The 13,463-nt window shown below is 46.1% G+C and overlaps 3 protein-coding genes across 3 annotated transcripts; 1 reads left to right on the top strand and 2 right to left on the bottom strand.

Moving 5' to 3' along the window:
* Window positions 1-4: 4 nt before the first annotated feature.
* Window positions 5-2,224, bottom strand: JR316_0004233 (Lactose permease; the record flags this gene model as incomplete). The annotated part of the gene is made up of 13 exons (XM_047890002.1): window positions 5-93; window positions 146-234; window positions 292-310; window positions 365-487; window positions 547-602; window positions 663-763; window positions 819-969; window positions 1,021-1,424; window positions 1,463-1,521; window positions 1,571-1,651; window positions 1,708-1,887; window positions 1,938-1,990; window positions 2,049-2,224. The coding sequence occupies 13 exons, from the start codon at window positions 2,222-2,224 to the stop codon at window positions 5-7; spliced, it is 1,581 nt and encodes a 526-aa protein (XP_047749763.1).
* Window positions 2,225-4,361: 2,137 nt separating this feature from the next.
* On the bottom strand, window positions 4,362-6,030 carry JR316_0004232 (uncharacterized protein; the record flags this gene model as incomplete). The annotated part of the gene is made up of 6 exons (XM_047890001.1): window positions 4,362-4,381; window positions 4,560-5,224; window positions 5,284-5,387; window positions 5,441-5,585; window positions 5,647-5,691; window positions 5,753-6,030. The coding sequence occupies 6 exons, from the start codon at window positions 6,028-6,030 to the stop codon at window positions 4,362-4,364; spliced, it is 1,257 nt and encodes a 418-aa protein (XP_047749762.1).
* Window positions 6,031-6,977: 947 nt separating this feature from the next.
* Window positions 6,978-13,313, top strand: JR316_0004231 (Nucleoporin nup184; the record flags this gene model as incomplete). The annotated part of the gene is made up of 4 exons (XM_047890000.1): window positions 6,978-7,018; window positions 7,077-8,350; window positions 8,405-12,726; window positions 12,786-13,313. 4 exons carry the CDS (start codon window positions 6,978-6,980, stop codon window positions 13,311-13,313), a joined length of 6,165 nt encoding a protein of 2,054 aa, XP_047749761.1.
* Window positions 13,314-13,463: the final 150 nt, after the last annotated feature.

The raw sequence follows: 13,463 nt of genomic DNA, 5'->3' as shown, positions 1-13,463 counted from the left end.
TCATTTACTCCTTGGAGAGGTTATCCTTATTTTCTTGTCGAATCTCTTTTTCCACTCGTTCTTCTTGCTTGCGGAGCTCATCATCTTCGTACACTTCAATTGATAGTCAGGCACATATTTGGTTCAAAGGAATTTCAGTACTTACAGAAGGCGAGCTCTTCCAAGCTACGACCAGAGGTCTCTGGAAACAGGAAAAACACGAAAAGAACTTCGAAAGCCAGGAAAATGCAATAACTATCGTAGAACCTGTTTAGCGACGTTCAGAGTGGTCAAGTAATGGTATTTATGTACCTGATGTAGTATTTCCAGCCTGTAGAGGAGGTCAGTTTACATGTCAAGCGTCTGCTATTCACATATAACATACCGGCTCGTTGTATTCCAATGGGATTGACGAATTGATTGAAAAACCCGGCCATGCGACCGAACCATTGGAAGACGGATATACCTTTGGAACGGATATGGAAAGGAAAGACCTCTACAAGGAAGGCTGGACGGGTATGGCGTCAATGCTGATGTAGCTTAAGTTGACATTGTAAAAAAACTTACTATATGTCATAGCATTGAAGGCGATATTATAGCATGGACTATAAATAAATATAAAGCTGCGACCAGATGAATTAGCATTTGTAGATACCCAATTCCACAAACATGAGAGAGCGTACGCAAGAACGGCCCGAGAAGCACCCTGGCTTCCATCTGCAGCGTATCGTGCACTTGCGACTGTCCACCCAGTAAAGCAAAGCAGCAAAGAAATAGTGCATGTCTGCAAACAACATCTGGTTATTCATGCGCGTTAGGGAGCATCTGATTAAACATACCAGGTATACCACTCTTCTTTTGAATCGAGACATAGTTAGAGCTAAGATTGTGGCATTCACAAAGCTCCAGCAGGAAAGAGCAAGGTTAACCTTGTTTTTAGCGCCGTTTCCATGAATTCCGACGGTATCCAAAATTCGGGCAAGAAAATACCTTTTTAACTGTAAGTCGAGTATAATGACATGTAGAAGTATTAGTACTCACGATGTCAGACCATTACCGCTCCATTGTGTAGCGAGACCAAGGAACGCTCCAATAAGTACACGGCGTCTCATTCCTGCAGTCTTTAACATGTCCAGCCAGCCAACGTGAGATTCTTCTCTCTCAAGTTCCAAGGTGGTCTCGATCTGGACATATTCGGCTTTCACAAACTCGGAGTTGGCGTCTCCTTCAGCATGATATTTCACCAAGATTGCCATTGCCTCGTCACCGCGGCCCTTTGAGACGAGCCAACGTGGGGATTCAGGCATGAAGAACATGAAGAATATTTGCAAGCAGCTGGGTACAACTTGCAGAAGGGAGGGTATTCTCCATCCCCAGTTACTGGGCATCTGAAATGTGCCGAGCGTGACACCAGCAGCAGTGATTGAGCCTTCAGAGAGATCAGCCTCCGAACTAATAACTGTGGAGATAAGAACTTGCCGACAAAGTAGAAGGCATTGAAAAGAGACCCAAGAACGGCACGCTCCTTGGGATGTCCGAGCTCTAAGTCGAGAATCATCAGCTACGAAACCCTGATGTAAGAGGTACAAACCTCCAATCAAGGAAGAGGCCCCAACAATAGCGAAAGGGATGCCAATCCCCAGAATAAACCGTGAAATGACGAACATAGCGACTGTTAGAAACAGTCAGCGGCACGATAACGAGGTAGTGAGATTGATTCAGGATTACAATTTTGTGAGGCTGTCTGAAGAATGGCGCCGATAATCATGATAATACTTCCAACTGTAATTGCCCAACGGCGACCGAATCCATCCGATACTATAGGCACAAGAGGTAGCGCAACAATCGCTCCAGCGGAGTACATTGCTGACATGACACCCAAAAGGGTAGACCTAGGTGAGTTGTAGACTACCAACCCATCAAAAGATGTTATACGAAAGACTCAGCAAGCCACTCACAGTTATCCCATGAGTCGACAGCTTGTAAGCCGTTCATCATAGATGAGTCAAAACTACAAATCATAGTCTTTCAGGCAAACAGTCAAACGTATCAAGAGGAAAGTCTCTTACCCGCTAGTCATTTCCACTCCAATACAAGTTGGGAAGATGATCAAGTACAACATTCTGAGATTTGGTTTCTTGTACCATGGCGTAACGTCCAATGCGGCGAGTTGGGAAACCAGCTGCGCAGGCGTCGTAGCTACAGTCCTTTCCTTCGTGCGTTCATTGGATTCGGGTTGAGCCATCGTGACTTTGACCTAGGAGTGGGCGGATAGAATGGTCGAGGGACACCCAGTCGACATCTTTCGAAAGCATTAGGTTTTAAACGATACAAGCGTAGGTCAAGAATTATCTTCCACCAAAATCCCGATAGGAATGTGCTCGATGGAGGTAGACTCGGCGCTCTCTCTCCGCAGGTCTGCTGGGGTAATCTGGGGTAATTGATCCCGTGGTATCATGGTAGCAGCACATATATTCGCACTGAACACTCTACGTTTCGCACTGAGACGTTGGTCTGCAACGGGATTTTTTAGACTCCAGACTTAATGATTCACTGACATCCGTTGTTGATCGTCTTCACCCTATAAATATACTCGTCAAACAATAATCTACAAAAATAGTTTCCAAAGGTCGTCTTCTTACCTGGTTTTGAATTAGCGAAGGGTTTTACCTGCGATTCTCTCGAGAATCCAACGAATACAAATTGGTGGAGTCAGTATACTCTCGGCCATGAATCCGGAACATCATCGGTCGAAAAGAAGTCGTATTTACAATAGAATGTACAAACATCCATGTGCAATGGATGCTGAAGCGCGCCTATGGGAATTTTTTATTCACTTTTGTGCCGGGGTGTGTTGATTGCCGCATTTGTTAACGCGAAAAAAACCTGCAAGATTCAAAAAAGTAATCATCATAATACCCAAAAGATGATAACCGTTATGTAGTTTTCCTTGAGGTGGTATGATGATCCGCGTAATGATGAAGATAGACGAATTGCTATGATATTGATTTGCAGATTCATCATAGACAGCACAATGTAACATTTACAGTGCAGCCAGTTGGCTAGATTACTTGGATATCGACTGTTGTTGGAAGGAAACATCCAATCAATATGCCAGAAAAGTGGTTCTGGAATGAATGTGCTTCGGCGATGGCCATGCTCAATTGTCAGGAGCCTGGTGTTGTTGCAGAGGGGATGTAGGGACGACTGATCAGTCCCGACTCGTTATTTCAAGCAACATTCGAAGAAAAACCTTGGCTACAATGAGCAGGTACAAAGCAATCTGTATCAATGAGACTCGTGTGAACTGATCGAAGTGTAAACAAACTTGCGAAATTTAACTCCAGCAAGCTCCACCATCGAAACCGTTGTGACATCGACTCCAAGGCATTCATGGCTCCGGGATCCTATGACTTTCAAATTTTCTTGAAAAAAGAACTAGTACATGACTATTCGCAAGACCGGATCGCACGAGAAGAGGAAATGGCCAGGTTGAAATAACACTTTGAGAAGTGACGAGTCAACAAACTCGGTCGCGAGAAAAGATCAGGGTCATGTGACTCTAATTAGATTTAGCCAGGAGTCACTACAGGTCTTAACCGAGATCTTTCATTCTTCAATCTTTCTTTCATCGGGCCACATTGCTTAATACTTTATAGCTCTGTCGCCTCATTACAACTATTAAGACTTGATCAGGCCAATAGAGGTATATCAATATGTTGATCAAAGTTAAGGTGTGTCGCAATCTAGTCAAGTCTTGTTCGTTGACTAATCGCGTTCGTCAGACCCTGACAGGCAAAGAGGTAACTCTGTTCCCTCAGATCGCGCTTGATCTCGTCATATAAGAGGCAAATACTGACCGAATTCATTGGATTCCGATATAGATCGAACTCGACATCGACCCTGATGATAAGGTTAGCATCCCATTCAACATATTTCACACCATTTCACTGAACGAAAACTTTCCTTTCGAAGATCACCAGAATAAAGGAGAAAGTTGAGGAACAATCTGGCGTTCCACCGCCTCAGCAACGCCTTATTTTCGGCGGTCGTCAGATGTGCGTTTAATTTGAGTATTTCTATCCAATAGTACCTACTGAACGCTGTGCCACACACATCGCAGGAACGACGACAAGACAGCGAAAGAGTTTAACATCACCGCTGGCTCTGTTCTGCACTTGGTTCTTGCGCTTCGTGGAGGGAGATGAAGCAAGCACTAGAATGCGATGTTTTGCTTTATCGCGAAGACTCGGAATATCAGGCAGGGGGATGTATCTGGTTCTTTTAATCATTCGTGCGTTGGTCAAGCTTTGCTTCAATTGTTATCTTTCCCCTTCAAATCGTCAAATTGAAATAATACAAGATATCCTATTCCCACTGTACTACCAGCCGAGCGAAACATCTAGAATATTGAATCACAATAATTGCGATGTTATACCCCTGCTGTCAGTCCAAGCACAGGAGTTAACAGGTACCAAAACCGTTAAGGTAAAAGAAGCGATTAAGAAAACGATATGTTTCTTAATTACGCACTGTATATATACAACAGAATAGGTTGCGTAGTAAGACCGCAAGCTTACAGATGGTGGTATATAACGTTTTCTGCACCTTTGGGTCAGGTATAGTATCTTCCATCTTTTCTTCTTCAGCTATTGACATCTCCTCTACCTTCCTTGTTTTCGATTCAGGGTTTTTGTACATGAACCAAGAGGGTAAAGGGCGCAAAGTGTCCTTGTCATCGCCTTCAACAACGTTGGCCATATGTCCAGATACCATCACACAATCTGTTGTGCCTTCACCATCAATAACCCGAATGTCGACCTGGCAAAATCCCATCGGGATATCTACACTGTCGATTGACGGATAGCGGATGCCATCAACCTCAAGGCAAGGATGATACATTTTTTTGCCAAAATTGTCAACAGGTACTCGTTCGGACTTGGCCTGCCAGTTCCCTTGGCTATCCCATACGCAGAACGCCGTTATCCATCCTGATAACCACCGCGTTCCGGATCCAAGGGAGTAGTGGTGACTGACTTTATTCCAGAAGTCGATATCGGGTTTTCCGTCAAAAGCTTGTACAAACCTTTTGAACACAGGCCGTAGTAGCTTGACCCAATTTTCGGGTTCTTTGCCGAATGTTTCCAATAAGTCTAGTTTGGCGTATAGCTTTTCCCAATCCGACTTTTCTCCTTCTAGGGTGACTGATGGAAGCCCACACAGCGACATTTCATAGTCAAAATAACTGATAGTTGGCAAATGGTTTTGGTGAGTTACTTTTTAAGTATATAGGCTATTGTGTACCTCTTCATGGTAGCCATCATCAGCACGGAACAGACCACGATGTCATGCGGTGTTGTTGTAGTAAACCCAGGGAGTATCCATGATTTTAACTTGGTGTTGACGATCTAGTTATGGAATCAACAATCAACAATCGTTGCAACGCTGGCGGTAGACAAACATTCTGGCTTATTAACTCAGTCATTTGTGTGGCTAAGTTGCCGAAATCGGATGTGTGTCGCGTCCCAGGCATTTGGACAATGAGCTTTTTTTTCCCTTTGCGGTCCACGAATTGGGAACGGAGGTTTTCACTATTTTTGTTCACACTAACAATGAATTATCGTTGTTAGTGTGACAATGAAGCGTACGTTGAGCATTCGTACTTACTACAGGCTAAATTGCGATAGGATGGCCACCCAAACGTCGTCAGGTCTGGTCAAAAGGCAGTGTGTCATTACGCAGTTATGTGTGTTTACTAAGGAGTCGAACGCACCTTATGACCAGATTATGATGTCTGTTGTAGGCATGGGTGACCGCTTGCACGAAGCCATTTCTTTCACATCGAATGTCTTGAGTGAAACAGCCGTCACTGAATGAACTTTGCATGCATATCACTTTGGGTTGTTGCTCGGTATTGGAACTGGAGCTAGGCGCCAATTTACCGATCCGGGATATATGGGCAATGAGGAGATCTTGAGGGTATTTCAGGCGACGGTGAGGGTCGAAAATTGGTCTGGCGTGGTGAGGAGCGACGTCGAATGTCACTGGCATTTTACCAGTCTTTCGAGATACTCAACGGGACGAACAACAGATGATTACGGGCCTGTGGACTTTGATAATTAAAGGAATTTAGAAAAGCGATGCCTGACAACTATAATGCCTTCTGAAATGTGGATATTAGTTGAGTTGGGGACTCGGCATAAGTTGTTGATCCATCTCATTTGGAAGATGTAGCGTTCATTCAGCGCTTGACATTTGACACTGCCCCCTGAATAGCACAGCACTCACGACCGGTGCATGGGGGAATGTTCTATGCGTAGGATATATACCTAGGAGGCGTCTATCTTACACAGTGCTTTGATTCGAATTTAATAAGGAAGTCGAACTACATTCTGGGTACTCTGGTATTGGTCCTTCAGCGATTCATATTGAGGACTGAGTTGTACCATCGTCACTATGTGATTTAGCAAACTCCTTTCTGCAGACATGGACGTCAATCATAATAGAATAATTGCCCACGTTGTGCCAGATATGTCTCATAGTATCCTAGTATGTTGACAAAACTTTTGTTACTAAGAGAGGAAAGTCACAATGCAAGGCTTAAGATACCACATCAACAAGCTGGGATAATTGGTATTTGCGTACACATGACATAGACTGATTTCCATTGATTTCGAGTGGAAATAAAATGACGTGATCGAATATAAACCTGTTCACTTAAGTTTTTGATGAAGGGTTGAAAACACAGTGAATTGCATATGAAGGAGAGGTAGATGGTTGAATGTAAGATTCAAGCAGTCCTAGTAGTCAGCGTTCAACCTCCATTTCAAAAAGCTGTGAGGAAGCAGTTTTGTGTGCGTGGAAAAACATTTCATAATCAAAACGAGTCACGTGCGAGTACATGGCAAGGTCGTAGTCGCGTTCGTTCGACTGCTTGTAAGAGGTCTCAAGGTTGTTCACGACAACGCCTACGTCGTTGCTGTATCTCCTTTGGTATCATGTCTGGCGACAACTACCCGCGCTCAGACTTGATCGATGTGTATGTCTCCCTTTTAGTATCTTTTTACTCGTTCGGTAATGACATTGTTTCATTGCAGATCCTACATACAGCTTCATCAGTACCTTACCACCAACCAGGATGCTCATCGCCCTGCAAAACTTAAAGAATACCTGAAGCCTCGTCACCTGCAGTTTTCTAATGTTAAGGATCCATTCGGAAAACCTTCTGCCGAATCCAAGAAGGCTGTGGACAGCGGCTCGGTCACTTTGCCGGATGGCGTTGTTCTACGCGTTGAAAATGCAGACAAGAGATTTGTGTATGCAATCAGTTCTAAATTCAACATTGACGAAATTCAAGCACTCATAATGCTCCGGTCGTACGTCTATAACGAGGGAATGCCTGCCTCCGATGACGACTCGGAAGACCAAATGATCGAGCAACTTGTCGAAGCCATCGGTCCATTTTACCACGCAGAACGTATCCATCTTCTCCGGACGCTCATTCCCTTGTTCCGCGCGAAAGAAAATGAAAATGATGCATTGCACGAAGTGGCCGTGTACTTTCTGCCAAAGGTCGTTCAAGACGGTCCTAAATTTGCCCTGTCACTCGTCGCGCAATATCTGGAGAAGACGAAAGCAGAGCTGCCAGAACAGTTTAACCAGGAGCCAAGGAGTGCAACAGCATGGGCGAAGCAGAATCTGAGGGAGCAACTTGTGCTGTTGGAGGTTCTTTTCTGGACGATGTGGGCGTATGTGTCGTGTAGTGGTCCGTTGGTGGTGTCCATATTTGAAGCTGCATACGGTACGACACTGGGATCGGAGCAATCAAACAGCACGCTTCTACTCGATGAAGAAAGCCGACAGCTTCAAGACGATTGTGCTGCCATGTGGATTTTAATCACCATCGAAATCCTGGAGTTGGAAATGATAGGTGGCGACGAACCAGTCATTGAGCTTTCAGAAAAACCGACCAGAACAGATGTCTATTGGACGTCTATCGATAGCGTCAAGCGACTCCATAACATTGTTTCATCCAACACCGACAGTCGATACTCATGTACATATCTAGCTTGGACATATGCACTTGCGCGTATCGAAGAAGCGGCTTTTCGAATAATCAACATCCCAGAACCATGGCGAGCGTTACTGGCTGAAATTAACCCCCCGATGCATACCGGTCGAACTTATGTCAAAGACTGGGAACGAACATGGGTCACCATGTCAAAAACATGTGTACAACCAGAAGTTGGATTGCTTGGCCTTCTGAAAAGTCTTCTCACCAAATCCCCTCTATTCGTCACGTCCGTAGCTTGGAAGACAGGTTCCTCTGTCACAGATCCTAACGCCATTGCATACCGGTCTGTTTTGAAAGGTTTGTTGTCCACATATAACTCTACAAGTTTCATTGCTGATAAATATCATTTAGGCTTAATTACAGCTCTTGCCGAACTCGTACCCGTGGAAAATATTCCAAATTTTGACGACCTTGTGGATGTTTGGATTTCCCTCTACGGTCGGAGTGAAAGTGCATCTGTGGCGGAAATTTGCCAACAATTCTGGAGAAATGACTGGAATCATGGCATAGCTCGTCGAGCTATCTTCGATGTAGCAAGATCACGCTTCCCGATTCAAGTCAAACCCCTCATACGACTACTTCGTGCAATGACTGGATCAGGCTTCCTTGACACAGATCCCCTGTACACTTCCGATTACAACCCCGATAAGGTTATTGGAGAAGAACGTACAACCTGTGCGCGCTTCGTATACTACTACCTAGGCAGCTTATCCTCGTATTCGCAAGTTGTCCCATTAAGTCAATGCACAGGAGCACATGCACTGTACGAGCGTCAAACGGAGCGGTATGGTCAAAGTAGTGCAAACCCAGGTGTCAACTACACTAACTTGCGCCCCATTCGACTTCCTGGAGGATCTATTCTTCCCGCTAGGTCAACGGGCCTCGTACTCAACGGAGATGGCGCCGACCATGTTGTTATTCGGTGGCAACACCAGCACTCAGGTTGGAAAGTCATTCTGGAAATCCTGACGGACTATGTCAATCGGAGGCGAATGGATTTCGGATCAGCAGGGGGTTATCAGGATGTCTCATTTGCTCGTCGAGGGGCGTCGCAACCGAAGACGCTGAAGATGCAAGATATTGGGATGGAGATGGACTCCGAGGGAGACGACTCCACTATCACGGACATCCTTGATCTTGTGCGCAGTCTCATTAGGGGGAATCCTGCACAGGCCGAAACACTCATGCAGGCACTTGAAGAGGGTGAGGCCGTGGTCAGTCATACTACAACGGAAGCACAACCTCCCGGTATGGTTCAATTGACGACCATGATACTAGAAGAGGCATTGTCGCGCTCGAATTCTCGAACTAGGTCAGGAGTCCCCGCCAAACTCATCACATCGGCTTTGAGTGTCCTGTCAGCTCTCCTCGCCATCCCGAATTATTCAAATCGTGTCTGGTTGTATATTCGTTCGACCACTAATCTCTTTGGGACGGACAGATCGCCTGGATTTGCCTCAGTTGCGCTGTCTGTCGAGCGTGCCACAGGCATATATACAATGACACTGGCACTACTTAACCTCGTGGGACAGCTGTTCCGAGAGGCTGTGATCTCAATATTGCCAGAGAACGCAAAGTTACAGCAGTTGAAAGAGGAGGTGCTGCTACGTGCTGCTCGATTCGTCCATACTGAAATTTGGGTGGAGCACATGAGTTGGAAATATGCCCAGCTTGGTGATAGATTTGAGATTGGGAGCCAGGTTGTCGCGTTGTACAACCTCGTGCTCGATCATTCCTCGCCGACGTTGGCCGAGCGCCCATTCTCTGTCCTCAGTCAGTCAATTGGCGACATTCTCTTGTTCAAAGCAACCACGTCAACCATCAACCCGATCATCTCTTCGATTTCGTCTAGTGCGCAGGTTCTGCGGATGCTGTACGGCTCACGGCGGCATGCTGACATCCGCAGGCTGTTATTCCTACTACAGGAAAGCTTGCGTCTTTGCAGATTGATTTTGACTCACAAAATCAGGTCGAGCATGGCATCTCGACCGTGCCTGCTGGAGCAGGCGCTATGCGCGCGTGTTAATGGCGGTCCACCGTCGTTCGACGCGACAAACAACCGAAACGACCCCATCGATGTGCTAGCAAACTATTTGAGAGAAAAGGAAGAGGGTAGCACGGTGCCGTTGGAGTCGGCTAAGGTTCTCTGTGGACTCATTACATCGCTTTCGCTTTCGTATACCTCTCCACCGACTATCATTGGACATCTTTCGAATCCCGAGGCCATCGTCACCACACTCGTTCGTATCACAGAACACCCGTATGATGAATTGGCACTTCGGAAGACTGTTTGGAATTTCATCACATTGGCTGTGGATAAGGAGCCAGCTTTAGCTACTCTCTTTGTTTCTGGGAAGTCGCGGACGCCTGGAGAGTTTAAAGAGGGTAAGGAGAAAGAGACATTGGGAAACGGAGGGGACAAAGGAAAGGGAAAGGAGAAGGAAAGTGAAGAAGCAAAAGAAAATGGGAAGGAGAAGAAGTTGGATGCGATCTGGAGGGCTGTCACAGCTCTTGATTCTGCTCGAGAGACTCTAGTGACCTGGAAAGAGCTTTGGGATACAAATGCTATGCTTCTTTCATGCGTCTTGCGGTTTTTGGATACGGTATGGCAGCATGCCCTGGAGCACAAAGCCGCTGTCGAACCACTTCGAACTGATAAATCGTTCTGGGAGCTCCTTGTCGCCATCGCTTGCGAGGAAGTTGGGCCCGTTCCGACCTACGAAACAACGGAAATGGTGATTTTAGAAGGTATTCCTCGGTCAAGTCTTCACGAGGCTGTACAAATGCACGCATACCGAACGTTGGCCAAGTCGCATGCGACGAACATCATCACTCGTGATATTGGCCTACACTTACAGTTGCACGGGTCTGATGTTCCGCGCAAAAAACCAGAAAGTTACATTCAACTGGAGACTTGCCTAAAGGATCAGGACCGTCTGACAGATATTTTGTCTGAGGCCGCCCCCAGCTCATATGCTCCGGAGTTGCATGACCAGTTGACTGAACTACTGACAGACCGCTTCGTTGGATTGACACTGGAGCAATTGGAGGTTCAGGAACCCGTGGCGGAGAGAGATTATGGAGACAATTTTGCATTCTCGTTGGACCTTCTGAGGACTCGGCTGCAAGCTTATCCTGTAGAGGTATCTATGGATGAACCAGGAGATAAAGCAGAAATGCTTTTACTATCGATCAACCTGAATTTATCCCTCGTTCATGCGGAGTCTGCATTGATCGAATCTTGGGTAACGTTGCTCAAACAAACCATTCCTTACCTCAGAGGAGACGCTGGTGTTCGCTCTCATATGTTGGCTATCGCTGCTTCGATATCCTTCGACGTCGCTGGAGAGAAGAGAGGTGGTGATATGATGGCATCCATCCATGGTGCTAGGCTCTCCCTCATTCTGGCGTTATTAGAGGTCACCTGGTTCTCGTCATCAGATAAGGCGGAGGAAATTAAAGCCTTCATGGAACTTTTTGAAAATCTTCGTGCAATTGTCCTCAACGAGTATCAATCGCCAGCGCGATCTTTCCTCTCCAATCTGCCCAATCCATTCCACCGACCTCTTTTGCAGATCATCTACTTCTGCTCCAAACAAGCTAGAATCATGCTCAAGCGGCCCAAGACAATGAACAGCGCTCAACGACTTGCCATTTCGCAAATAGTTGAAGCAATTTTGTCCTTTGTTATTGAATCTCTCCGCGTTGTCTTTATCGCTGCTCGGAGCAGGGCAGACATTGACTTGGATAGAGACATGGAACTTTTGGTTGCTGTATTCCACCAGTGCACTCGCCCTGATATTGACGCCCCTTCTGTGTTTTGGCTTTCAAAATGCCAGGAGACCGACGTTATCAAGGCCAGTTTGGAACTTTTTGTCCATATCGACCTTGTAGGTCTTTCCGATCTTCCTCTGCTGCTATCTCGAAAAGAGCCCCTTTACTCTCCTCATATACTTCTCTTCCATATGTCGCTGGTGTCGCATAGAGTGGCCGCTGAGCGATTTGCCAGCGAGGGTGTCCTATCGGCATATAGCAACAATTTCATTAGTTCTGCCATCAGCTCCGGTATGATTGATGTTGTGCTGCCTGAATTGCCTGGCCAGCGGAGTCCAGCGCATATTGCCTATTGCTCGATGATCTCAATTGTGGCTACTGTCATATCGGCTCTTGGCAGGACAAATCATTACTTTGACGCTGATGCCTGCGGATTCGTTCAACTCTATGGAGACCAAATCTCGCGGACACTTTCGTGGACGATAGGGGACCCTATAACCCTGCCACTATTAGAAGAGATTGATCAAGTCATCAACCTTTTCTATGCTATCGCCACGAGTGTACCTGCCTCTGCTAAATCAGATCCTGTGGTAGAGAAGGTTCTGCGAGTTTTCACTACTCGAGCTTTGCATTTGCTCCAGCAAGTCAATTACGCCATCACCCACCCTAATCATCTTGCTACATTGTACGAACCAGTAACCCAAGATGAACGAATTCGATTCGAGAAGGCCCAATCTCAACCAGACCCAACGAAACGGTCTTTCGTGACCAACTTAATCCATCGTTTGTACCAAATATCAACAAATCTGGTGGGAACACTGGTCACAATCAGTCGGGCTGATTCTGTTCTTTCTCGAGGAGTAGAAGATTGGCCAACCAGCGAAGCTTTGATCGTTCCGGTACGTATCTTTTCTAGCACACATTTAAGACGATGACTTACCCAACTCTCTTCCTTCAGCATTCAAAAGTTGTTCTAGGAGAACCCGCGTCACTGGGCACACTCCTTGAGTTGGGCAATCGATCTCTGGATCTCTTACGGACCCTTGTTCAGCGGCCTCCTGGACAGGGTGCCACAGACCCGTCAGCTCTTCCAGGATCGTATGCTACTGCTCTTGAAGTAAAGCAAGGAGTCATTATCATCAGACAAAATCTTGAAGAAATTTTGCTATATTCAGTAACTCAGCTTGCCATGTGGCTCTCCAAACCAGGATTTGACGCTGCACCTGCTGACTCTGATATGGATGAAAATCAAGGAATGGACGTTTCTCGACCGGACGGTGGAAAGGAACGACGACCGAGGTCTATGACGATGGCCGAGCGACTGCGGAGGGGTATAACAGGGGAGATGGCAGGCGACCTTCAATCGCTCTTGACAAAATCCAAACCGATCCTAGTAGCTAGTGACACCATTATTGGTGAAAATTCGACGGACCTTACACAGGTCCTACTCAACTTCCTCCATGAACGGATAGGTGGTTCTTCATGACACTTTTTTTCATGTTATTTTCTGCATTTATCGCACTCCTTTCTTTCTGTTCATGTCGTCATTTTCTCCGTCTTCCATTTCTTCTTTTCTAAATTTTTCCATGCTGTTTTGTGCTTTGTTGACTACCTGCGGGAGTTTGTAGCCTTTTCA

The sequence above is a fragment of the Psilocybe cubensis genome, chromosome 4, assembly GCF_017499595.1.
Source record: "Psilocybe cubensis strain MGC-MH-2018 chromosome 4, whole genome shotgun sequence".
In the NCBI taxonomy this organism is placed as follows: domain Eukaryota; kingdom Fungi; phylum Basidiomycota; class Agaricomycetes; order Agaricales; family Agrocybaceae; genus Psilocybe; species Psilocybe cubensis.
The sequence above is the reverse complement of the archived record's forward strand: the minus strand, read 5'-3'. Positions and strand labels throughout refer to the sequence as shown.